The 25,829-nt window shown below is 41.5% G+C and overlaps 2 protein-coding genes across 4 annotated transcripts in view; one reads left to right on the top strand and one right to left on the bottom strand.

Annotated features, from left to right (window-relative positions):
* Positions 1-4,796, top strand: part of fbxw8 (F-box and WD repeat domain containing 8) — a 30,238-nt gene extending 25,442 nt beyond the window's left edge. The window contains exons 9-11 of one of the 2 annotated variants that reach the window (XM_055920355.1): positions 1,915-2,088; positions 2,532-2,648; positions 3,553-4,796. In XM_055920355.1, coding sequence (XP_055776330.1) covers positions 1,915-2,088; positions 2,532-2,648; positions 3,553-3,718 — 457 coding nt within the window. In that variant the 3' untranslated portion in view covers positions 3,719-4,796. Of the gene's footprint in view, positions 1-1,914; positions 2,089-2,531; positions 2,649-3,552 lie in introns of those variants that run through there. The other variant, XM_055920356.1, reaches the window with a different exon arrangement.
* LOC129853882 (calcineurin B homologous protein 3-like) lies at positions 4,531-25,567 on the bottom strand. Of its 2 annotated transcripts, XM_055920357.1 has the most exons (8): positions 25,317-25,567; positions 16,413-16,482; positions 15,355-15,435; positions 13,375-13,514; positions 12,849-12,910; positions 12,495-12,602; positions 11,826-11,873; positions 4,531-5,596 (listed from the first exon to the last, which is right to left on the bottom strand). In XM_055920357.1, exons 1-8 carry the CDS (start codon positions 25,378-25,380, stop codon positions 5,513-5,515), a joined length of 657 nt encoding a protein of 218 aa, XP_055776332.1. In that variant the 5' UTR covers positions 25,381-25,567; the 3' UTR covers positions 4,531-5,512. The 2 variants fall into 2 exon arrangements, with proteins under 2 accessions (XP_055776332.1, XP_055776333.1); XM_055920358.1 differs by lacking the exon at positions 15,355-15,435.
* Positions 25,568-25,829: the final 262 nt, after the last annotated feature.

The following is a 25,829-nucleotide window of genomic DNA, read 5'->3' as shown; positions in this document are numbered from 1 at the left end:
ATTTCAGACAGAAATAGGTGTTGAGGTCCTGGACTGGCAGGGTACACGTGGTCTGCGGTTGTGAGGCCGGTTGAACGTACTGCCAAATTCGCTAAAATGACGTTGGAGGTGGCTTATGGTAGAGACATGAACATAAAATTCTGTCAACAGCTCTGGTGGACATTCCTGCATGCCAATTGCACGCTCCCTCAAAGCTTGAGGCATCTGTAGCATTGTGTTGTGTGACTGTACATTTTAATGGCCTTTTCTTGTCCCCAGCACAAGGTGCACCTATAATGATCATGTTGTTTAATCAGCTTCTTGATATGCCACACCTGTCAGGTGGATGGATTATCTTGGCAAAGGAGAAATGCTCACTAACAGTGATGTAAACATTTTAGAGAAATAAGCTTTTTGTGCATATGGAAAGTTTTTTTTTTTTTTTTCGGCTCATGAAACATGGGAACAACAATTTACATGTTGCGTTTATATTTTTGTTCATTGTAGTTTCATCTCACTGTCATATTCTCAGCCGGATTTAGCTCTCTCAACATGAAAAAAAAGACTAAATCATTTCATAGAATTGACCATTCATATATGATTTTCATATTCTCAAAATATTTGTACTATATACTTGAGTTTGTCCTCAAAAGTGAGTATTATTATTTTTTTATTACCAGAAGGGTGAGTTCCTGACCTTTCTAAAACTATGCAACGTTACCAGTTATTGGTTATGGCCATCTCATGTGTTTGGGTATGTTTATTTCGGTCGAATATATATATATATATTTTTTTGCCCTATCATTCAACTGGCTAGTAGAAAACAAGGATCATGCTGATTAATGTGAAATAGCTTGTCAACTGGCAGCTCAGTGAAGACCAGGGCTCGCTCCAAACATTAGATTTATGACTGTCGGAGACTGCCAGACACTAACTTTTAAACCCCTTTGCTGAAGCGTGAGCGCCCATGAAACAACACTACTCAGCAGCCATGTCAGTGTCTCAAATGTCACCCTATCCCCTATATAGTGCACTACTTTTGACCAGGACCCATAGGGCTCTGGTCAGACGTAGTTCACTATATAGGGAATAGGGTGCCATTTGTAATGCTGCCCATGTCTCACCATTCGTCTTAGTTACAATGCTAATGCCCATTTAGCTATGCAACCCTGATTCGTTTAATTTATTGAAGCAGAAATTAAATCTGCTCACCCCCAAATAAATACAATTTGGGTAATGAACTTTTGGAAAGCTTTTTGCATGAAGTCATCCTCCTGCTGCTGTGCGGTGGGACCCAATAAACTAAAGCACTGATGGCAACAGATGGAGCTGGAGGTCCGTAGGGCATGTTTGGCTCGTCAAACCAGACCCAAGACATCCTCCTCTTAGTTCTATTAATGCTACAACAGCACCGTGTTTAATCAGTTCAAAACATCTTCAATATTTGTAGCTTTGGTTCTGTGAGTGAATGAGTGTTATTGGTGGCTAAAGTAATTAAACGTATGTTTATAAGTGGTCTAAAGTAGATGAAGCAGATGAAATCCCCTCAATGTCTCCTGGTGTTGGTGTTTATTCCTGTCTTTGTTGGTCTGTCTTTTCTGATCATCGCTTATAAGTTTTCTGTTGTTGTTTTTGTAATGCATTGTTCGGAGGCACCAAGTTTCCTCTGGTAACCTAGTTAAGATGTGGCCTGAGTGCCGGTCTGTTGGTTCTATAATGCCAACTCCTTGTTGGCACTCATTGTCATGCCACGGCTCGAAAATAACAGCAATAGAGGTGGCAAGAGCACAAACAGATCTGGGATCAGCCTAGGAAAGATGCATCCTTTCATATCTCCAGTAGTAGAGTGAATCGACCACCTTTGTCTGATCTACTTCCTGCAACATCACTTCCTGAGATGAAATGACTACTTGCTTTTGCTGTGTTCTGTTTCAGGGTGAGGGTGTTTGACCTGCGCACCGGCTCCTCTGTGACATCACTGTACGCCCACCACATGGGCGTGACCTCCGTGCAGGCAGACGATTGGAAGATTGTGAGTGGCGGAGGTGAGGGATTGGTCTGCGTCTGGGAGATGAGGATGGGAGCTAAACTGTGGGAGATGCACAACAGGTGGGACAGCAGAGTTCTTTCTATTGGTTGCTCATACATCTATTTGTTTGTGCCGCAAAAGGCAGGTAGAATTCTTACATGTGCTATTCAGTACTTGAAATATAAAATTGTAAGTGTCTTGCCGTTCCTGTCAATGCAAGTATGCATTGCTAAAATATTCAGCAATACGCAACATTTACCTATCAGGCTGACATTGGCAGCAAACCAAACAGGCGCATCAGTATTGATTGATCCCTTTTCAGCTCGTGTGTGTGTGTGTGTGTGTGTGTGTGTGTGTGTGTGTGTGTGTGTGTGTGTGTGTGTGTGTGTGTGTGTGTGTGTGTGTGTGTGTGTGTGTGTGTGTGTGTGTGTGTGTGTGTGTGTGTGTGTGTGTGTGTGTGTGAAATCAAATTGTTAATAATAAAAAATGGTGTTCGTTGTTTCTCCCTCCTGTTTGTTTGCAGGCACCCAGTCAGACACTTGAGATTCAACACTAGCACTCTGGTGACAGCCAACATCCCAGACGAGAAGTCTCCACGAGGGGCCTGCATCACAGATGATGACCTCACAGCCCACCGCAGGTCCCTAATAACACCACCCAAAATTCAAATTTATACATTTCGAGTTTAGCAAGATACTTGTTTATTCTACTGAAGATTCCATATTACACAGAGATCAGTGTCTGCATAGATGTGCATTCAGAAAGTTTTCACACCCCTTTACTTTTTTAAATTTTTATGGTCAACAATCTACACAAAATAGTCTGTCAACATTTGTTCAACATGAATGAAAAATAAAATACTAATATATCTTGACTACATACAGTGGGGCAAAAAAGTATTTAGTCAGCCACCAATTGTGCAAGTTCTCCCATTTAAAAAGATGAGAGAAGCCTGTAATTTTCATCATAGGTACACTTCAACTATGGCTCTCACAGACCTGTGATGCAGCAGTCTAAGGCACTGCGTCTGTGCTAGAGTCGTCACTACAGACTACAGACCCTGGTTCGATTCCTGGCTGTATCACAACTTGCCGTGATTGGGAGTCCCATAGGGCGGCGCACAATTGGCCCAGCGTCGTTAGGGTTTAGCCGGGGTAGGCCGTCATTGTAAACAATACTATTTTCTTAACTGACTTGCCTAGTTAAATAAAGGTTAAATAAAATGATTAAAAATAAATGATGTGAGTAGTTAACCACATTTTTATTTTAGGCTTTCCGTGGGTGTTGAATAGTTATTGACTGAAGACATTTCAGCTTTTAATTTTTAATTCAAACTTTGACATTATGGGGTATTGTGTGTAGGCCAGTGACATAAAATCTTAATTTAATCAATTTTAAATTCAGGCTGTAACACAACAAAATGTGTGAAAAGTCCAGGGATGTGAATACTTTCTGAAGGCACTGTACATTCTATTTAATTCTATGAGAGTCTGTTTGTTGTTTTGTTGTTTAACTGCCCCAATTATTGTGTGTCCACATTATAGACATAGGGGAGTGATTTGCCACTATGACTTCTCAGAGGACTCCACCTCCCAGGAACATGTTCTGCCCATCTGCAGGTCCAACTATGTGGAGTCATCTGGCTACAACTACAACATTGGCCTGGCCGTGCCCTATGACATCCTGTCTGGCTCTCACGCCTCCCACTGACCCCTATCACCAGCCCTTTAGACCCCTACTACTAGTACCACCAACCCTTCAGACCCCTACAATCAGCCCTGCATACCCCTACCACCAGCCCTGTAGACCGTATGTACAAAGCAAATCAGCTTTTATATATCCGTTTAGATTTTTCAAACTGAATCTCATTTTTAATTAGTAGCTGTCCTTATTTTTTAAAAGAATCTCATGTTTCCTTGGACTGTTAAGGAGTTTGTTTTAATCTTGCAAATTTTGTCTAGCGCAATGAATTCTGAATGGATTTCATCTTATGATGGGATCATGTTTTGTTAAAGATCCAGTGCAGTCAAACACGTGATTTTTCTGTGTTTTATATATATTTCCACATGATGATATTGCCCTTTTGGTGTAAGAGCTAGTTAATAGAACAATAAGAAAGATGGTTTCAAACCCCTGCCAATAATAGCTAATTTTCAGTTTTCTCCTTCCCACTCCCAGATATTCCTAGCAAAATTCTTGCTTGAGAAATGTCTCTTTGCTAAGCTACTTTTGTTAATCTTTTACCATTAACAAAAAACAAAACAAAAATTCCCTTTTTAATTTTACCCCCTTTTCTCCCCAATTTTGTGGTATCCAATTATTAGTAATTACTAATATTGAGATAGAAACTGCTGCATTGGACCTTTAACTAGACATTGAAGTTGGTACTGACATCCTCCATAAATTGATGGGCAACAACAGTCACATGGTCCTTTCACTTAATTTACTTCAGTGGAATTGCAGATGGCAGTCTTATCTATCTTCACAAGAAGATGGACGCAAAACACAAGTAACTCCAACAATTTTTCATCTCATAATTTCTTTATTTTTAATTAATGACTAAAATATGTGTATACATTAGTGCAAAGACTATTACAGGTTCTTTGGATATAAAGAACAATATTCTTCTAATGTATTTAAACATTTATTTTAAGGATCAATGTTTTCACCATGAGTAATACATAAAAGTGGTTATTTGTAAGCGGTCTTTGATTTGGTGGTGAGACTCCACTGAAAGGACACAGAAATAATGAAGCTTGGTGAACTAAATAAATGAGTTTTCCGTGTATTCTGAAGCCCTGTCAAAATGCACTGTGCCCCACAGAGCCAGAATAAAAGTGACCCTGGATGCCAACACCGATCCTCTCAGTGATCCACGTGGCGGGTCGTGTGAACCTCTAGGCATTCAAAATGTCGGTACTGTTATGTATACATAACGTTGACATGAGGGTGGTATGAAGGGATTCATTTGGAGCACTGGAGGTGTATGTGTTTACTTTTAGCTGAAAGCATGTTAGTAATCAGTCACAGGCTAGCACTAAACACTTCAATGACATTGCACGGCACTGAAATGTATTCAAATGTCTAACCTGAACCTTAAAATATAGTTCAGCATAGTTTGTCCTTTTAAAATGTACAACATACGGTATGTAGACAATATTGTACACTTACAGTGCCTTCAGAAAGCGTTTACACACCTTGACTTTTTCCAAATTTTGTTGTGTTACAGCCTGAAATTAAAATGGATTGTTGACACTTTTGTCACTGGCCTAAACACAATACCCCATTATGTCAAAGTCCAAAGATCGCCACCATTGGACTCTGGAGCAGTGGAAAAGTCAAGGGGTATGAATCTGAAGACACTGTATATCACAGTGGATTATGATCTCCCATCTCAATCATTCATAAATTAAAATAGGTATTTGGCTTCATTCCAAAGGAAGCCCGGAGAGATTCATTCTGTAAAAACAGCAGTACCAGATGTATTTTAAAGGAGACAGGGACTCATTTTCCACATCGCATGGTTGCAGTGTCCATGTCTAAAAAGCGAACGTGCATCCTCGTCTCAATATCCAAGGTTTTAAGAATCTGTGGGGAGAAAATGTAGGGGAATATAAGACATATGGCAGTATTCAATATATAAAGTATAGCGGTATATTAAGACAGCAAATGTCACTGTTGTAATAGCATTATTTTGCATAACTCAAAAGTGAAATGGCATTTCCTTTTTTTTAACCAATGTAACAATAGCCAATTTGAATAGCTTGTGAAATGGGGAAGTGGGGAAGAGGTTGTACACAGTGTACAAAACATTAGGAACACCTTCCTAATATTCAGTTGCACCTTCTCCCCCTCCCACCCAACCACTCCCTTTTCTCCTCAGAACAGGCTCAATTCGTCAGAGCATGAACTAGAGGTCGACCGATTAATCGGAATGGCCGATTTCAAGTTTTCATAACAATCGGTAATCTGTATTTTTGGACACCGATTTGCCGTTTTTTTTTTAATTGAACATTTTATTTTTTAAATATATATTTTTTTACACCTTTATGTAACTAGGCAAGTCAGTTCAGAACACATTCTTATTTTCAATGACGGCCTAGGATCGGTGGGTTAACTGCCTTGTTCAGGGGCAGAACGACAGATTTTTACCTTGTCAGGTCGGGGATTCGTTTTTTGCAACCTTCCGGTTACTAGTCCAACGTTCTAACCACCTGCCTTACATTACACTCCACGAGGAGACTGCGTGGCAGGCTGATTACCTGTTACGCGAGGGCAGCAAGAAGCCAAGGTGAGTTGCTAGCTAGCATTAAACTTATCTTATAAAAAACAATCAATCTTAACATAATCACTAGTTAACTACACATGGTTGATGATATTACTAGTTTATCTAGCGTGTCCCGCGTTGCATATAATCGATGCGGTGCCTGTTAATTTCTCATTGAATCACAGGCTACTTCGACAAACGGGTGATGATTTAACAAGCTCATTTGCGAAAAAAGCACTGTCGTTACGCACCAATGTACCTAACAACAAACATCAATGCCTTTCTTTAAAATCAATACACAAGTATATATTTTTAAACCTGCATATTTAGTTAATATTGCCTGCTAACATGAATTTCTTATAACTAGGAAAATTGTCACTTCTCTTGCGTTCCGTGCAAGTTGTCAGGGTACATGCCGCAGTTTGGGCCGCCTGGCTCATTGCGAACTGTGTGAAGTCCATTTATTCCTAACAAAGGCCGTAATTAATTTGCCAGAATTGTACATAATTATGACATAACATTGAAGGTTGCACAATGTAACAGCAATATTTAGACTTAGGGATGCCATCCGTTAGATAAAATACAAAACGGTTCCGTATTTCACTGAAAGAATAAACGTTTTGTTTTCGAGATGATAGTTTCCGGATTCGACCATTTTAATGACCAAAGGCTTGTATTTCTGTGTGTTAATATTTTATAATTAAGTCTATGATTTGATAGAGCAGTCTGACTGAGTGATGGTAGGCACCAGCAGGCTTGTAAGCATTCATTCAAACAGCACTTTCCTGCGTTTTGCCAGCAGCTCTTGAAGCATTGCGCTGTTTATGACTTCAAGCCTATCAACTCCCGAGATTAGGCGGATGTAATCGATGTGAAATTCCTAGCTAGTTAGCGGGGTGCGCTTACATCGTTTCAAACGTCACTCGCTCTGAGACTTGGAGTAGTTGTTCCCCTTGCTCTGCATGGGTAACGCTGCTTCGAGGGTGGCTGTTGTCGATGTGTTCCTGGTTCGAGCCCAGGTAGGAGCGAGGAGAGGAACGGAAGCTATACTGTTACACTGGAAATACTAATGTGCCTATAAGAACATCCAATAGTCAAAGGTATATGAAATATATACAAATCATATAGAGAGAAATAGTCCAATAATTCCTATAATAACTACAACCTAAAACTTCTTACCTGGGAATATTGAAGACTCATGTTAAAAGGAACCACCAGCTTTCATATGTTCTTATGTTCTGAGCAAGGAACTTAAACGTTAGCTTCCTTACATGGCACATATTGCACTTTTACTTTCTTCTCCAACACTTTGTTTTTGCATTATTTAAACCAAATTGTTTCATTATTTATTTGAGGCTAAATGGATTTTATGGATGTATGATATTAAGTTAAAATAAGTGTTCATTCAGTATTGTTGTAATTATCATTATTACAAAAGAAAAGTTTTTTAAAATCCTTTTTTGGTTCTCAAATAATCGGTATCGGCGTTGAAAAATCATAACCGGTCGACCTCTAGTGGACACCTGCTCATCGAACATCTCATTCCAAAATCATGGGCATTAATATGGAGTTGGTACCCCCCTTTGCTGCTATAACAGCCTCTACTCTTCTGGGAAGGCTTTTCACTAGATGTTGGAACATTGCTGCAGAGACTTGCTTCCATTCAGGCACAAGAGCACTAATGAGGTTGGGCACTGATGTTAGGTGATTAGGCCTGGCTCGCAGTCTGCGTTTTAATTCATCCCAAAGGTGTTCGATGAAGTTGAGGTCAGGGCTCTGTGCAGGCCAGTCAAGTTCTTCCACACCGATCTCGACAAACCGTGTCTGTATAGACCTCGCTTTGTGCACAGGGGCATTGTCCTGCTGAAAAGGGCCTTCCCCAAACTGTTGCCACAAAGTTGGAAGCACGGAATCGTCTAGAATGCTGTAGTATTAAGATTTCCCTTCGCTGGAACTAACTATTCCTCCAACGAACTTTACAGTTGACACTAAGCATTGGGGCAGATAGCGTTCTCCTGGCATCCGCCAAACCAAGTCCGTCAGACTGCCAGATGGTGAAGTGTGATTCATCACTCCAGAGAACGCTTTTCCACTGCTCCAGAGTCCAATGGCAGCGAGCTTTACACCACTCCAGCTGACGCTTGGCATTGCGTATGGTAATCTTAGGCTTTTGTGCGGATGATCGGCCATGGAAACTGATTTCACAAAGCTCCCGACAAACAGTTCTTGTGCAGACGTTGCTTCGAGAGGCAGTTTGGGAACTCGGTGAGTGTTGCAACAGAGTACAGACGATTTTTACGCACTACGCGCTTCGGCACTCTGAATGGCACACATGGCAGTCCCGTTCTGTGAGCTTGTGTGGCCTACCACTTCGCGGCTGAGCTGTTGTTGCTCCTAGATGTTTCCACTTCACAACAACAGCATTTACAGTTGACAGGGGCAGCTCAAGCAGGGCAGAAATTTGATGAACTGACTTGTTGGACAGGTGGCATCCTATGACGGTGTTATGTTGAAAGTCACTGAGCTCTTCAGTAAGGCCATTGTAATGCCAATGTTTGTCTATGGAGTGTGCTCGATTTTATACACCTGTCAGCAACGGGTGTGGTTGAAATATCGGAATCCACTCATTTGAAGGGGTGTCCACATACTTTTGTATATATAGTGTATGTGTGCCATTCAGAGGGTGAATGGGCGAGACAAAATATTTAAGTGCCTTTGAAAAGGGAATGGAAGTAGGTGCCAGAACTGTAACGCTGCTTGGTTTTTCACGCTTAGTTTCCCGTGTGTATCAAGAATGGTCCACCACCCAAAAAACATCCATCCAACTTGACACAACTGTGGGAAGCATTGTCAACATAGGCCAGCATCCCTTTGGAATGCTTTCGACACCAAGGAGGGTTCATGCTAGAGGTCGACCGATTATGATTTTTCAACTCTGATACCGATGCCGATTATTGGAGGACCAACAAAGCTGTTACCGATTAATCGGCCGATAATGACAATTACAACAATACTGAATGAACAACACTTCTTTTAACTTAATATAATACATCAATAAAATCAATTTATCCTCAAATAAATAATGAAACATGTTCAACTTGGTTTAAATAATGCAAAACAAAGTGTTGGAGAAGAAAGTAAAAGTGCAATATGTGCCATGTATGAAAGCTAACGTTTAAATTCCTTGCTCAGAACATGAGAACATATGAAAGCTGGTGGTTCCTTTTAACATGAGTCTTCAATATTCCCAGGTAAGAAGTTTTAGGTTGTAGTTATTATAGGAATTATTGGACTTATTTCTCTATAAGATTTGTATTTCATATACCTTTGACTATTGGAAGTTCTTATAGGCACTTTAGTATTGCCAGTGTAACAGTATAGCTTCCGTCCCTCTCCTCACTCCTACCTGGGCTCGAACCAGGAACACATCGACAACAGCCACCCTCGAAGCAGCGTTACCCATGCAGAGCAAGGGGAACAACTACTCCAAGTCTCAGAGCGAGTGACGTTTGAAACACTGTAAGCGCGCACCCCGCTAACTAGCTAGGAATTTCACATCGATTACATCCGCCTAATCTCGGGAGTTGATAGGCTTGAAGTCATAAACAGCGCAATGCTGGAAGCATTGCGAAGAGCTGCTGGCAAAACGCAGGAAAGTGCTGTTTGAATGAATGCTTACGAGCCTGCTGGTGCCTACCATCGCTCAGTCAGACTGCTCTATCAAATCATAGACTTAATTAGGTCATTAATATGGTCGAATCCGGAAACTATCATCTCGAAAACAAAACATTTATTATTTCAGTGAAATATGGAACCGTTCCGTATTTTATCTAACGGGTGACATCCATAAGTCTAAATATTCCTGTTACATTGCACAACCTTTAATGTTATGTCATAATTACATAAAATTCTGGCAAATTAGTTCGCAACGAGCCATGAGGCCCAAACTGTTGCATATACCCTGACTCTGCGTGCAATGAACGCAAGAGAAGTGACACAATTTCACCTGATTAATATTGCCTGCTATCCTGGATTTCTTTTAGCTAAATATGCAGGTTTAAAAATATATACTTCTGTGTATTGATTTTAAGAAAGGCATTGATGTTTATGGTTAGGTACAGTCGTGCAACGATTGTGCTTTTTTTGCAAATGCGCTTTTGTTAAATCATCCCCCGTTTGGCGAAGTTGGCTGTCTTTGGTAGGAAGAAATAGTCTTCACACAGTTCGCAACGAGCCAGGCGGCCCAAACTGCTGCATATACCCTGACTCTGTTGCAAGAGAAGTGACACAATTTTCCTAGTTAAAAGAAATTCATGTTAGCAGGCAATATTAACTAAATATGCAGGTTTAAAAATATACACTTGTGTATTGATTTTAAGAAAGGCATTGATGTTTATGGTTAGGTACACGTTGGAGCAACGACAGTCCTGTTTTGTGAATGCGCACCACATCGATTATATGCAACGCAGGACACGCTAGATAAGCTAGTAATATCATCAACCATGTGTAGTTAACTAGTGATTATGATTGATTGTTTTTCATAAGAAAAGTTTAATGCTAGCTAGCAACTTACTGTGGCTTCTTACTGCATTCGCGTAACAGGCAGGCTCCTCGTGGAGTGCAATGTAAAGCAATTGGTTAGAGCGTTGGACTAGTTAACCGTAAGGTTGCAAGATTGACTCCCCGAGCTGACAAGGTAAAAATCTGTCATTCTGCCCCTGAACAAGGCAGTTAACCCACCGTTCCTCGGCCGTCATTGAAAATAAGAATGTGTTCTTAACTGACTTGCGTAGTTAAATAAAGGTGTAAAGAAAAAAGAAATTGGCCAAATCGGTGTCCAAAAATACTGATTTCCGATGAAAACTTGAAATCGGTTGACCTCTAGTGTCCACAATCCGTCTCAAGGCTTAAAAATCCTTATTTAACCTGTCTGCTCCCCTTCATCTACACTGTTTGAAGCAGATTTATCAAGTGACATATTTTTCACCTGTTTTTTATTTATCTGTTATTTTACAAGGTAAGTTGACTGAGAACACATTCTCATTTACAGCAACAACCTGGGGAATAGTTACAGGGGAAAGGAGGAGGATGCCAATTGTAAACTGGGGATTATTAGGTGACCGTGAATGGTTTGAGGGCCAGATTGTGAATTTGAGCCAGGACACCGGGGTTAACACCCCTACTCTTACAATAAGTGCCACGGGATCTTTAATGACCTCAGAGTCAGGACACCCGTTTAACGTCCCATCCAAAAGACTGCACCCTACACAGGGCAGTGTCCCCAATCACTGCCCTGGGGCACTGGGATATTTTTGGGACCAATGGAAAGAGTGCCTCCTACTGACCCTCCAACACCACTTCCAGCAGCATCTGGTCTCCCATCCAGGGACTGACCAGAACCAACCCTGCTTACCTTCAGAAGCAAGCCAGCAGTGGTATGCAGTGTGGTATGCAGCTGGCACAGTCTGCTGGTTAGTCTGTCATGGTAAGAGCAGTTGTTTCTAATGTTTTGTACAGTCACTGTATACTGTACTGTATATACAACCATACCTGAAGAAAGTTTTCAAAGGTGATTCCTTCATAGAATTCATCAGGTTCCTGAAAAACAAAGTAACCCAATTTAAAGGGGAAATCTACAGTCGCTACATACATTTTTACATAGGGTTGTACCAGTAAACTACCAGAATTTAGGTAACTTTCAAGGTTTCTTTGGAATTGTATAAAATGACATCTAGGGCCTTTTAGGTACTTCAGATTATCACTGGTGTCTAATAATATCTGTCCCTCTGTGGCCTTATTGCGTGTAAAATATATGAAATAATCAAATAAGATGATTTGAAAAAAAAAAATTATAGTGACAAAGCTGTACAAATTATCCGAAATATAAATCATCAACTTAGTGAAAACCATTTGTGTTTAATATTATGGTTTCAGCATGAAATATCCTTTGTATTTTATTGTACACACGTTATTGTTTGAACTGCAGTTTGCCACTTTAAGCGATAAGGCATGAGGACCTGTGGACTATCATGAATATCAGACGGCTACGGGTTGTTCTTAGGCACGGCACAAAGCAGTACAAAGTAGAACAGTTCTTCGCACTTAAAAATAAGGTGCGGTTCACTGTAATCAATTGTGTTATCGTTTTATCTTACGCACTTTATTAACTCTTTGGTCTTAAGGGTACGAACATGAGTGACTAAGTAATAACCCCATTACCATTTTGCCCCTTGTGGTGCATGCAACTTCCAGCATGGCGGCGTCTGCAATGGCCTTTGCGGTCTCCTGCCCGATTGTGCCAGCCTTAGACAGGAGCTCTTCTACCGCCTAGAGGAAGAAAAGAGCACACCGGTCCATTCAACGTCAATGATAAACAGACCTTCACAAAAATGTACCGGGATAGGTGTGCTGACATAGGATCAGTTTTGCCTTTTTGATCATAATGAATAATATTACATGGACAAGGGAGAACCTGATTTTAGTACAGCACTCCTACTCTCAGATACTTTGTGAATACACGCCCTGGGCCGTGGAGGATTATGGTGAGGAGAGAGTAGAAATGGGAGGCCTTACCCGTCTGTACTCCTCCAGAGTGATGGTGCCGTCACTGTCTGTGTCATGCATGTTGAACACAACTGAAGACACAATGAAGACGAACAAGCAAAATAGGACATTTTTACGAACTATTTTATCCCCAAAGATAGTGTAACAGGTCTCTACTATGATTTATATTCTATTCATCATCGAATGGGAAGGGTTCCAGGGGCAGGATAGGGGCCTAATGGCGCATTTCACATCATTAGGGTGGATGAGGAAGTCATGATTATGAGAATGTTTGGCTTTCTGAGCTGCATCCATGATAAGTAGGAGCAAGACAGACTGGCTGGTCTACTCCAGACCCAATCTAGACTCTACACTAGAGTATGATTAGAGAACTGAAACTATGTTATGATTCAATCTGGAATAGCCCTTATATAAAACATGTTGCCTGCATGACTCAGTCAAGACCACAATAGCCCACTGAGCTAAAGCATAGGCATTAGCTCTGGGCACAAACACAAGTCGCAGCAAAGTTACTCTACTCATCACCAAACCATACAGCGTAGTTTTTCCCGCCTCAATTTCTCCCTCTCCTCCTCTGTGATGTGCATAGCTGCCGGACGAAAGTGAGACATGACCATAAGGAACTCCTCAAAGCCAATCACCTGGACCGTACCCACCTCATTCTGACGGAGGTTTCTAAATCAAATAAACACAGAGAGGCATTAGCCTGGTTAAACCAGACTAACCGGTGAGGTTACCAAGGCTAGAGGTATAAAGTTACATATACACTGCTCAAAAAAATAAAGGGAACACTAAAATAACACATCCTAGATCTGAATGAATGAAATATTCTTATTAAATACTTTTTTCTTTACATAGTTTAATGTGCTGACAACAAAATCACACAAAAATTATCAATGGAAATCAAATTTAATCAACCCATGGAGGTCTGGATTTGGAGTCACACTCAAAATTAAAGTGGAAAACCACACTACATGCTGATCCGACTTTGATGTAATGTCCTTAAAACAAGTCAAAATGAGGCTCAGTAGTGTGTGTGGCCTCCACGTGCCTGTATGACCTCCCTACAACGCCTGGGCATGCTCCTGGTGAGGTGGCGGATGGTCTCCTGAGGGATCTCCTCCCAGACCTGGACTAAAGCATCCGCCAACTCCTGGACAGTCTGTGGTGCAGCGTGGCGTTGGTGGATGGAGCGAGACATGATGTCCCAGATGTGCTCAATTGGATTCAGGTCTGGGGAACGGGCGGGCCAGTCCATAGCATCAATGCCTTCCTCTTGCAGGAACTGCTGACACACTCCAGCCACATGAGGTCTAGCATTGTCTTGCATTAGGAGGAACCCAGGGCCAACCGCACCAGCGTATGGTCTCACAAGGGGTCTGAGGATCTCATCTCGGTACCTAATGGCAGTCAGGCTACCTCTGGCGAGAACATGGAGGGCTGTGCGGCCGACCAAAGAAATGCCACCCCACACCATGACTGACCCACCGCCAAACCGGTCATGCTGGAGGATGTTACAGGCAGCAGAACGTTCTCCACGGCGTCTCCAGACTCTGTCACGTCTGTCACGTGCTCAGTGTGAACCTGCTTTCATCTGTGAAGAGCACAGGGCGCCAGTGGCGAATTTGCCAATCTTGGTGTTCTCTGGCAAATGTCAAACGTCCTGCACGGTGTTGGGCTGTAAGCACAACCCCCACCTGTGGACGTCGGGCCCTCATACCACCCCCATGGAGTCTGTTTCTGACCGTTTGAGCAGACACATGCACATTTGTGGCCTGCTGGAGCTCATTTTGCAGGGCTCTGGCAGTGCTCCTCCTTGCACAAAGTCGGAGGTAGCGGTCCTGCTGCTGGGTTGTTGCCCTCCTACGGCTTCCTCCACGTCTCCTGATGTACTGGCCTGTCTCCTGGTAGCGCCTCCATGCTCTGGACACTACGCTGACAGACACAGCAAACCTTCTTGCCACAGCTCGCATTGATGTGCCATCCTGGATGAGCTGCACTACCTGAGCCACTTGTGTGGGTTGTAGACTCCGTCTCATGCTACCACTAGAGTGAAAGCACCGCCAGCATTCAAAAGTGACCAAAACATCAGCCAGGAAGCATAGGAACTGAGAAGTGGTCTGTGGTCACCACCTGCAGAACCACTCCTTTATTGGGGGTGTCTTGCTAATTGCCTATAATTTCCACCTTTTGTCTAGTCCATTTGCACAACATCATGTGAAATTTATTGTCAATCAGTGTTGCTTCCTAAGTGGACAGTTTGATTTCACAGAAGTGTGATTGACTTGGAGTTACATTGTGTTGTTTAAGTGTTCCCTTTATTTTTTTGAGCAGTGTATATATATATATGTGAATTCACTCAACGCAGGGTTGAACATGCTTCAAAACTAAGGCCTTTACAGCATCACTGATTACCTCATGAACAAAACTGTCCTCTGTGTAAAAACATTGTAACAGTAAATACAGTATGTATTAAACGAGAGATTTCAATACTGTACTTAGGCTATATAATCACCTTTTGTCAAAGAAGGCATTAATAATTTGAGCCCGGAGTGGATTGTTATCTAGTGCAGAGATGCTTGCCAAATCCTGTCGACTGCAAAAGAAAACATGACATGAAAATATGTTAGTAACAACTATATTATCATGTGAGATGTTTACCGCCTTTTGCTAAAGGCCAAGGTTACTGTTAACAAGTATTATATTAAGATTACTGTCAACAAGTATCAATTACATTCGTACAGCCCTTTCACTAACAGGTAGGACACATGCAGCCTCTTACAAGGCACGCCTCATATGTTAATGTGTCAGAAACAACAAAACCATATTAGAAATACTTGTTTAATTTCAAATTTCTCCAGTATAGGCTTCTTATCGTAACGAACGGTATCAAGAAAATGTCCAGGATAAGTGGTCTTTGCAAGCAGGTTGGCTGCTAGGTAATGTGTTTACATATGACAGCATATCAATGACTGCCAATTTTGAAGCCTGTGTTAAGGCCTCCAGAAGTGTAAGTGTTATAAAATACCAAACACTTACACTTCTAGAGGCATTAACAAAGGCTTCCATACAGTGACTACATGGCAAAGGCAAATACTCAACCATTAAATGTTTAAGACTTGCTTCCACTCCAATCTGTCCCCTATAGACATTTAATTGATGGGGTACTACTACATATCAATTACATTGGTACAGCACAAATGTAGCCAGAAACAACAATACCATGCACCCACTAGTGGTCAAAAGGATTTGGCACTCCAAAAATACAATACGGTAACGTATTCTTTGGGGTGGAATTACAAGCCATTCGAAATACAACAAAACCTTTTTCCCTGTTACTTTAGAGGATGTGCTTTTATTTTGTTCGACCTTGTACTCTTTGTGTGACATTCTATTTTGTACATTCACAAATACAGTAAGTGAACTGCTACTGTATTTTACGTAACATATTTTAAGGTAAATTCCAAACATAAAATACATAAAATATTTGCAGAATGGTTTTACAGTATACGAATAGATGAGATGGGTGACAGCCGATGATGCACTGTAAATATATGATGTTGGTGACACTACCTTAGTGTCTCCTCATTCTTGCTCAGCTGTCTGAATCTCTTGTTGAGGTTGCCAATCTGCTCGAGGGAAACTGAATGGAAACAATCACAGTAGTTTGGAGGATTAGCAACTTAAGACTTATTAAAGGCATAATAAAACTTGAGGGTATTCCATTTCTAGATACCCCCCCCCTTCAAGACTAGCTGGATATCTTCACCAAACATTTTCTTTTTAGCCTTTCCTTCTGGTATGTATTGGTTTTGAAGTGTAAAACATGTAAATGACCTGTAGCAATTATGAACTTTGGATTCAGGTGCAAAAGGGTACAGAACAGATAAACCTCTTAAGAAATGGGCAGAATTGTGACAACAATAAGCCTACAACACAATCAGCATAATGATAAAAAACACAATAATAGAAAAACAAACATACTCTAGTGAGATTATATCTGCTTTCAAAGGGAACTTTGAATGATTGACATGTGAGCTAATGTCTGAAATACAGAATCACAGGGGGTAATATTTCCACGACATTTTAATGTTATGGTTGCAAGATACAGTGAAAGAACCACAGATTGTGATATTTTACTTTGCGTGCAAACTTTGCATACAATAGTGCTTATTTTGACTTCTCCTCAAAGGTGGAACGTGCTTTGCCCTCACAGTGCTTGTTGAAAGCACATAAGAATCATTTCATGGTAACAGAATGACGGCGAGACTCTATTTTTCACTTTAAAAGTATGCCAAACAAAAACCATTGATTGAAAAGTTAAACAAACCATACATCCATATGCACAAGGACTACTTTTATCAACTTCTACTGACATTTTTACAAAAACACATTTACTCAAATGACAGTGCAGATTTGATAACATACTTAAGGTAAAATCTCCCTCAGTTTTTTATGTCACCACATTTTCCAAAAATTCTGTTAAATATCTACTCCGAATTAAGACTTTTTCTGTTTGCCAAGACCCCTTTTCCATCTGTTTGACCAGAAATCAGTGCCTTATTCTACATTTTTAGGATGGAAAATAGTTAAAGAATTTATATATGCCTTAATAATAAAATAAAAAAGTAGATCTTAGCTTTAATTTGACACCAAATTTGATGTGCTCCTATGAACTTCACATGTTAGTGCTTCTGGGACACGGAAATGCCCTTAACAAAATTATTGTTTGCAGTAGCAACAACTACTGAAGGTGAATGCTTCAGCAACCACACAGAACAATGCCACACACTAAACTCTTGCACAGGCAGGTATATAGACTTACGTGGGTGGTGTGTATGCAGCAATACAGCAATATTGCGTATTGCATTTCAGACTTCTGTTTTCCCTCTCAACCCTTTGAGTTGCATCTGTATTCAGCCAACCTTGACTTTGCACTGCAAGCTCATGGCTCAACTCTTAATCCATTTTTGTGAACAGAAGTACCAGTGCAATTGTTGCAACAATGTAATCACAGGAAGGATAACAGATTTGTTAGTCGTGTTTTCAAGCAGATAATAGAAATCCTTGAATTGCTAAATCCTCAAGCCTCTCAGGCATGGGCTTGTGTGTGGAATGACTTAAGCAAAGGACATGTTGCTATAGTAGTATCAGTATTTATCAGACAAGGCCTATAGGTATTTATGAGACATTACATGAGTGTGTCGCCCAGGTAGCACAGTGAAGCAGGGTCAGTTATTGCAGAAATTGACCCACTATGCTATTTACTTTCTGCATCTATGTCACACTGCTGAGTCTACCTTTAACGCATCGTCTCTACACTAACATCACAAGAAAGATAACTTTATTTTTTATGGGTGTTTGTTTTGTTGAATTGAAAAAAGTCATAATTTAATAGAGTTGAAATGTTTACAAATTAGATGCTCTGAAATTAAAGCAACTTCCAAAAATGAACACTGATTATAGTGATATTATGTCTGACCTCACAAACAATGTAAAGAATGTGACAACGACAGTCATTAATGAGGCAGTCTAGACAGTGCAGGTTAGTGCAGATAGGCCTAGACAGAGCAAGTTTTTGGTGGTTTCAGCCCAGTTCCACCCATTTATGTTAATGTATGAATACATTGCAATTGGAAAGTTTTCAGACCCCTTTAATTTTCCACATTTTGTTACGTTACAGCCTTATTCTAAAATGGATTATATTGTTTTCCCTAATCATCTACACACAATACACCATAATGACAAAGCAAAAAAAGGGTTTTAGAAATTTTTGCTAACTTGTAAAAATCTGAAATATTACATTTACATAAGTATTCAGACCCTTTACTCAATACTTTGTTGAAGAACCTTTGGCAGTGATTACAGCCTAGAGTCTTCTTGGGTATGACACTACAAGCTTGGCACACCTGTATTTGGGGAGTTTCTCTTATTGTTCTCTGCAGATCCTCTCAAGCTCTGTCAGGTTGGATGGGGAGCGTCGCTGCACAGCTATTTTCAGGTCTCTCCAGAGATGTTCGATCGGGTTCAAGTCCGGGCTCTGGCTGGGCCACTCAAGGACATTCAGAGACTTGTCCCGAAGCCACTCCTGAATTGCCTTGGCTGTGTGCCTAGGGTCGTTGTCCTGTTGGAAGGTGAACCTTTGCCCCAGTCTTGAGCGCTCTGGAGCAGGTTTTCATCAAGGATCTCTCTGTACTTTGCTCCATTCATCTTTCCCTCGATCCTGACTAGTCAATCAGTCCCTGCCGCTGAAAAACATCCCTACAGCATGATGCTGCCACCACCATCCTTCACCGTAGGGATGATACCAGGTTTCCTCCAGACGTGACACTTGGCATTCAGGTCAAAGAGTTCAATCTTGTTTCATCAGACCAGAGAATCTTGTTTCTCATGGTCTGAGAGTCCTTTAGGTGCCTTTTGGCAAACTCCAAGAGGGCTGTCATTTGCCTTTTACTGAAGAGTGGCTTCCGTCTGGCCACTCTGCCATAAAGGCCTGATTGGTGGAGTGCTGCAGAGATGGTTGTCCTTCAGGAAGGTTTTCCCATCTCCACAGAGGAACTCTGGAGCTCTGTCAGAGTGAACATCATGTTCTTGGTCACCTCTCTGACCAAGGCCCTTCTCCCCTGATAGCTCAGTTTGGCCGAGCGGCCAGCTCTAGGTTAGAGTCTTGGTGGTTCCAAACGTCTTCCATTTAAGAATGATGGGGACCTTTGGGACCTTCAATACTGCAGCCATTTTTTGGTACCCTTCCCCAGATCTGTGCCTCGACACAATCATGTCTCAGAGCTCTACGGACAATTCCTTCGACCTCATGGCTTGGTTTTTGCTCTTACATGCACTGTCAACTGTGGGGCCGTATATAGACAGGTGTGTTCCTTTCCAAATCATGACCAATCAATTGAATTTACCACAAGTGGACCCCAATCAAGTTGTAGAAAAAACTCAAGAATGATAAATGGAAACAGGATGCACCCTGTTTCCCGAGCATTTCGATTTTCATAGCAAAGGGTCTGAATACTTATGGAAATAATAAATACATTTGCAAAAAAATTCTAAAAAACAATTTTTTATTTGTCATTATGAGGTATTGTGTGTATATTGCTGAGGAAAAATTTTTATTTAATCAATTTTAGAATAAGGCTGTAACGTAACAATGTGGAAAAGGCAAGGGGTCTGACTACTTTCTGAATGCACTGTATATGCAAATACTGTTCACCCAGTGTATTTATGCAAATGATACACGTATAATTGTATTTATTTTAACACACAATATTTACAAAATACCTGATTACCATTTGAAAATGTTTATATGAGTTTATTCTAAGAAAGAAAAAGTGACATTTGATAATAAATTGAATACCTGAATTCCCACCAAAATCCTTCAACCCTGATTCATTATTTGTCCGTGCCAGTAAAATGTTTTATGTGCTATAATACAGTCAATATCTGATGGATTAAAAACATTATAGTTTGGAGTATCTTCATCCATTGTTCGATTGGTCAACTGTTGCATTTATTAAAATTGTTTGTAAAACATTTTAACAATTTTGATGACCGTTGCTACTGTGCTCGCTCAGCCTAGGTGATTTTGCATTCAACAATTTTACTCTGGCCAACTGTAGAAAGCTAAACATAGGTATGTGTTTTTGGTTGTTGAGTCAAATAGACCATACCCATTTCAAACTTATCTTTCAAAAAAAATTAAAAGTTATTTCAGAATATATACCTGGCTAACTTATTGATCCTGCTTTGTAGTATACCCTCAGAAATTCAATAGTTATTTTTGGTTGTTTATCAAGTTAGCAGGCTAACTAGTTGATCCTGCTTTGTACAGATGTAGGATCTTAATTTGATCACCCTATTGCAGGTTGACTTTCCTGCAATGCAGGACATTTTTAAATTGTTATTGTATTTGAGGTTTAAAAAGGCTTCTGAAGTTAGAAATGTCTAATTGTAAATTACAAATTTGATTTTCCCTTACGAATGTATGAAAGAAAATGTATCAACCCCTACAAAAATATCCATTAATTATAATCCACATAATAATTCACATTTCCTTTTGGTGCAGGATTACTTTCCTGCTGTAGCAAACTGGATCAAATTTAAGATCCTACATCTGTAGTATACCCCTCTGGTCATCATCTTCTGCTTTGGCTAATGAACTGAAGCAATGTCTTAGCTCGATGGTAAAGACTTTCTTTATCTCAGGCAAGGTGTTGCTTGTTGATGTTGAATATTTTCCACCCTTGTTTTACAGCATTTGTGGCTCACAGCTTCCACCAGGTAGTGGTTGCTGTTGACATCTGGTGGTGAACCTTGACATCCTATAGGGACCTTTGGCAAGTCACGTTGACATTGATGTGGTCGATTTGGTTGACAGTGTGACCATCTGGGGATCTTCATGTTCATTTATGGATGTCTTTGTGAGGGAAGAGTGTGCCACCAATCACACAGCTGTTATTGAGGAAGAAGTCGGCAAGCCTTTCACCGTTGTTATTGACGGTCCCACAGCCGTGTTGCCCCATCGCCTGCTCATAGTCGGTGTTATCGGCTCCAACCTTCGCAACCAGTTATCAGGAACACATTGTATTGTGGGACATTGGATACTGCTTGCAGTAGCTGTTCATACCAGTCATCCTTGTCCTCTTCCTCTGTCTCGTTGGTGGGGGCATAGCACTGCAGGATGGTGACCTTGCAGTTGAATTATGCTCTGATAAGCTGGTCACTGATGGGTTCCCATTCCAAGTGAGATTTGGCAGTTGTTTTGCTCACAATGAGAGCTAAACCACTGGAGTGGGCGTCGTCCTTTCCTGAGAAGAGAATTGTTGAGCCATCACTTGTCACCTTGCGCCCTTAACCAGTCCATCTGCTTTCCCTTACACACAGGATGTCCACATTGTACTTGTCTATCTCTCTGATAACTTACTTGAGCTGTTTTTGAAGTTTCAAACGTGGTGCAGACGTTCCATACTCCAAGACTGACTGTAGTTATGAGCCCTAGCAAACTCCTCAACGATCTCCTGATTTCCAGGGTATGGCTTTCATCTAAAGCCGTCAAAGTGCCTACAGATTGGCAAGAGTTTCCTGAATTTTGGAAGTTGTTGCAGTTTCTGTGACATGGTGGTTTTTACTGGGTGGGGTTGTTAGCCCAACGCCCAATCCCCAACCTGGAGGGCCAGGTGCCGTGTTTTGTCTGGCCTCTCACCTGGAACCTGCCCAGCATGGTTGAACCTTCCTGGGTCCGAAACCACACCTGTATAGCTTTCAGGATCACTGAAAAACACAAGCTTCCCCACAAACGCAAAGGAAACAGCACTCAGGGAAGACATGGTTATAAACTTCAGTTCAAATACTTGCATACCATTCAGCTGCATAATGCGTGACACGTTTCTTCCCCATTATCTTCCTTTAGGAGTTATCTCACACTGAATAACCAACATGCTGTATTAAGTTATTACACTTATTACAATCTAAACATTTTATGTTGAACATTGGAAATCAGAGTATTGTTTTATGTCTTGATTGACCTCTCTCCCCCTTCTACACTGAGGGAGAAGGAAGCACAGTTCTCCCATTTATAACAGAAGCCAGCTGATGAGAATGAACAGATCAGTGTTCCAAGCACAACAAATGTTGCTGCAACAGACCAAATTTGCAGAACATCATCCTATCACAAAAGAGTAATTAACCCACTTTTAAAAAAACATATATTTTTTCTACCCTTGTCACTTCCAGAAATAGTGTGATATTTGACTGTCAATGGATTTGAGTTACATAATTTACAGTAATACTGCACTCTAAATCATCACAAATTCTACTCCAATGGGTTATTCACCATACATGGCACCATATTGGCAAGTAGCATGACATTCTATTCAACTTGTTAAAAAAACAGTTGTCCATCTGTCCTTTAAGCTTTTTTTGGAAGGAGTAGCCTAGATTTTTAATGGAATGACCAGAAGGACAATACAACTATTGTCTATTCATGTGAAAACAGCTGGAATACAGTGTCTTATTGTATGCTCTTCGGAAGACTCACTACAAAGGAATTCATATTTCCAGTTTGAACTATGAGATTGAGGCATTTATGCTATTTGTCCCTTCATCTAAGGATAGGCTATTTATTTTCCTGACACAAGATCAAATGAGTTTTTTTGGGTGCATTTGATAATAATCCAATAGAAACAGTGTAATCAATAGGTGCATCGAGGACGTCGTCCCCAAAGTGACTGTACAAACACACCCCAACCAGAGGCCATGGATTACAGGCAACATTCGCACTGAGCTAAAAGCTAGAGCTGCCGCTTTCAAGGTGCGGGACTCTAACCCGGAAGCTTATAAGACATCTTGCTATGCCCTCCGACTAACCATCAAACAGGCAAAGCGCCAATACAGGGCTAAGATTGAATTATACTACACCGGCTCCGACGCTGCCGGGAGCTGCCCAGTGGCCAGGAGTTGCCCAGCCGGGAGCTGCCCAGTGACACGAGCCTACCAGACGAGCTAAATCACTTCTATGCTCGCTCCGAGGCAAGCAACACTGAGGCATGCATGAGAGCATCAGCTGTTCCGGACAACTGTGTGATCACGCTCTACGTAGCCGATGTGAGTAAGACCTTTAAACAGCTCAACATTCATAAGGCCGCAGGGCCAGACGAATTACCAGGACGTGTGCTCCGGGCATGTGCTGACCAACTGGCAGTTGTCTTCACTGACATTTTCAACATGTCCCTGATTGAGTCTGTAATAACAACACGTTTCAAGCAGCCCACCATAGTCCCTGTTCCCAAGAACACTAAGGTAACCTGCCTAAATGACTACAGACCTGTAGCACTCACGTCCGTAGCCATGAAGTGCTTTGAAAGGCTGGTAATGGCTCACATCAACACCATTATCCCAGAAACCCTAGACTCACTCCAATTTGGTTAACGCCCAAACAGATCCACAGATGATGCAATCACTATTGCACTCCACACTGACCTTTCCCCCCTGGACAAAAGGAACACCTATGTGAGAATGTTATTCATTGACTACAGCTCAGCGTTCAACACCATAGTACCCGCAAAGCTCGTCACTAAGCTAAGGACCCTGGGACAAAACACCTCCCTCTGCAACTGGACCCTGGACTTCCTGATGGGCCGCCCCCAGGTGGTGAGGGTAGGTAACAACACATCTGCCACGCTGATCCTCAACACTGGAGCCCCTCAGGGGTGCATGCTCATTCCCCTCCTGTACTCCCTATTCACCAGGTATGGCCAGGTACGACTCCAACACCATCATTAAGTTTGCAGATGACACAAAAGTGGTAGGCCTGATCACCGACAACGACAAGACAGCCTATAGGGAGGTAGGTCAAAAATAGGTCAGAGACCTGTCTGGGTGGTGCCAGAATAACAACCTATCCCCCAACGTAACCAAGACTAAGGAGATGATTGTGAACTACAGGAAAAGGAGGACCGAGCATGCCCCCATTCTCATCGACAGGGCTGTAGTGGAGCAGGTTGAGAGTTCAAGTTCCTTAGTGTCCACATCACCAACAAACTAGAATGGTTCAAACACACCAATACAGTCATAAAGAGGGCATAACAAAGCTTATTCCCCCTCAGGAAACTAAAAAGATTTGGCATGGGTTCTAAGATACTCAAAAGGTTCTACAGCTGCAACATCGAGAGCATCCTGATTGGTTGCATCGCTGCCTGGTATGGCAACTGCTCGGACTCCGACCGCAAGGCACTACAAAGGGTAGTGCGTACGGCCCAGTACATCACCGGGGCTAAGCTGCCTGCCATCCAGGACCTCTACACCAGGCGGTTTCAGAGGACCCCACCCACCCCAGTCATAGACTGTTCTCTCTACTACTGCATGGCAAGCGGTACCGGAGCGCCAAGTCTAGGACCAAAAGCTTCTCAAAAGCTTTTACCTCCAAGCCATAAGACTACAGAAACAGGTAATCAAACCGCTACCTGAACTATTTGCATTGTGTCCCCCCACCAACCCCTCTTTTATGCTGCTGCTACTCTTTGTTTATCATATATGCATAGTCACTTTAACCATACCTACATGTACATACCACCTCAATTAGCCCGACTAACCGGTGCCCCGCACATTGGCTACCCGGACTATCTGCATTGTGTCCCGCCAACCCATTTTTTACGCTACTGCAACTCTTTGTTTATCATATATGCAGTTACTTTAACCATACCTACATGTACATACTACCTCAATTAGCCCGACTAACCAGTGCCTTTATATAGCCTCGCTATTGTTATTCACTGTCTTTTTACTGTTGTTTTTATTTCCTTACCTTTCCTATTGTTCACCTAATACCTATTTTTTACTTAAAAATTGCACTGTTGGTTAGGGCCTGTAAGTAAGCTTTTCACTGTAAGGTACCTGTTGTATTCGGAGCGCGTGACAAATAAACTTTGATTTGATTAACACTTATAGTTTGAGCATAATATAGCCCAGGCTACTTACATCCAGTTCGATCAGCCAGATCTTGGAACTCATGTTCAGTGCGCGCAGACTGCGAGGCTCCCATTGCGGTTATTCCCAAAAGAGCGACACTTTGCGCATTGAAATTATTACAAGAGTGTACTACGATTTTTGCCGCAGGTGAATCTACGAGTTATGTGGACTTTTCGCGCTCCTACTGTACTGTGCTCCCTACCAACTAGCGATTCCCTCTGCTGTCATAAAGAAGTTAGTAACACATGCACTCTTTATTATGGTCTGTCGGGAGGGATGCTTTGCTGTTATCCCCAAGGTCCTAATCTCCCGTGGGCAGACTCTGCGTGTAGTTGACCAATAGATTTTACTTCTGGGATTACCAAGGTCCTGAACAAGTTTGATACACATTTCTCCATAAGTGAATGCAGAATGAATTCAATTAATTGTCCTTAAAGAAATTTGGAACATACATACATTTAGAACATGAACCAACAGTCATTAATAGCAACTGCAGCACAATTAGCATTTCATCAGAACGTT

The sequence above is a fragment of the Salvelinus fontinalis genome, chromosome 4 (assembly GCF_029448725.1).
Source record: "Salvelinus fontinalis isolate EN_2023a chromosome 4, ASM2944872v1, whole genome shotgun sequence".
In the NCBI taxonomy this organism is placed as follows: domain Eukaryota; kingdom Metazoa; phylum Chordata; class Actinopteri; order Salmoniformes; family Salmonidae; genus Salvelinus; species Salvelinus fontinalis.
Note: the sequence above shows the minus strand (reverse complement) of the source record. Positions and strands in the feature narration are given on the sequence as shown.

Excerpts from the sequence above, each read along its gene's own strand:
- LOC129853882 (XM_055920357.1), bottom strand. The coding sequence starts at position 25,380 with ATGGGAGCCTCGCAGTCTGCGCGCACTGAACATGAGTTCCAAGATCTG. Across the intron at positions 16,483-25,316 it reads TCTGGCTGATCGAACTGGAT|TTTCCCTCGAGCAGATTGGC; the intron begins GTAAGTAGCCTG and ends GTTTCCATTCAG. Across the intron at positions 5,597-11,825 it reads CCTTTGAAAACTTTCTTCAG|ATTCTTAAAACCTTGGATAT; the intron begins GTATGGTTGTAT and ends TTCTCCCCACAG.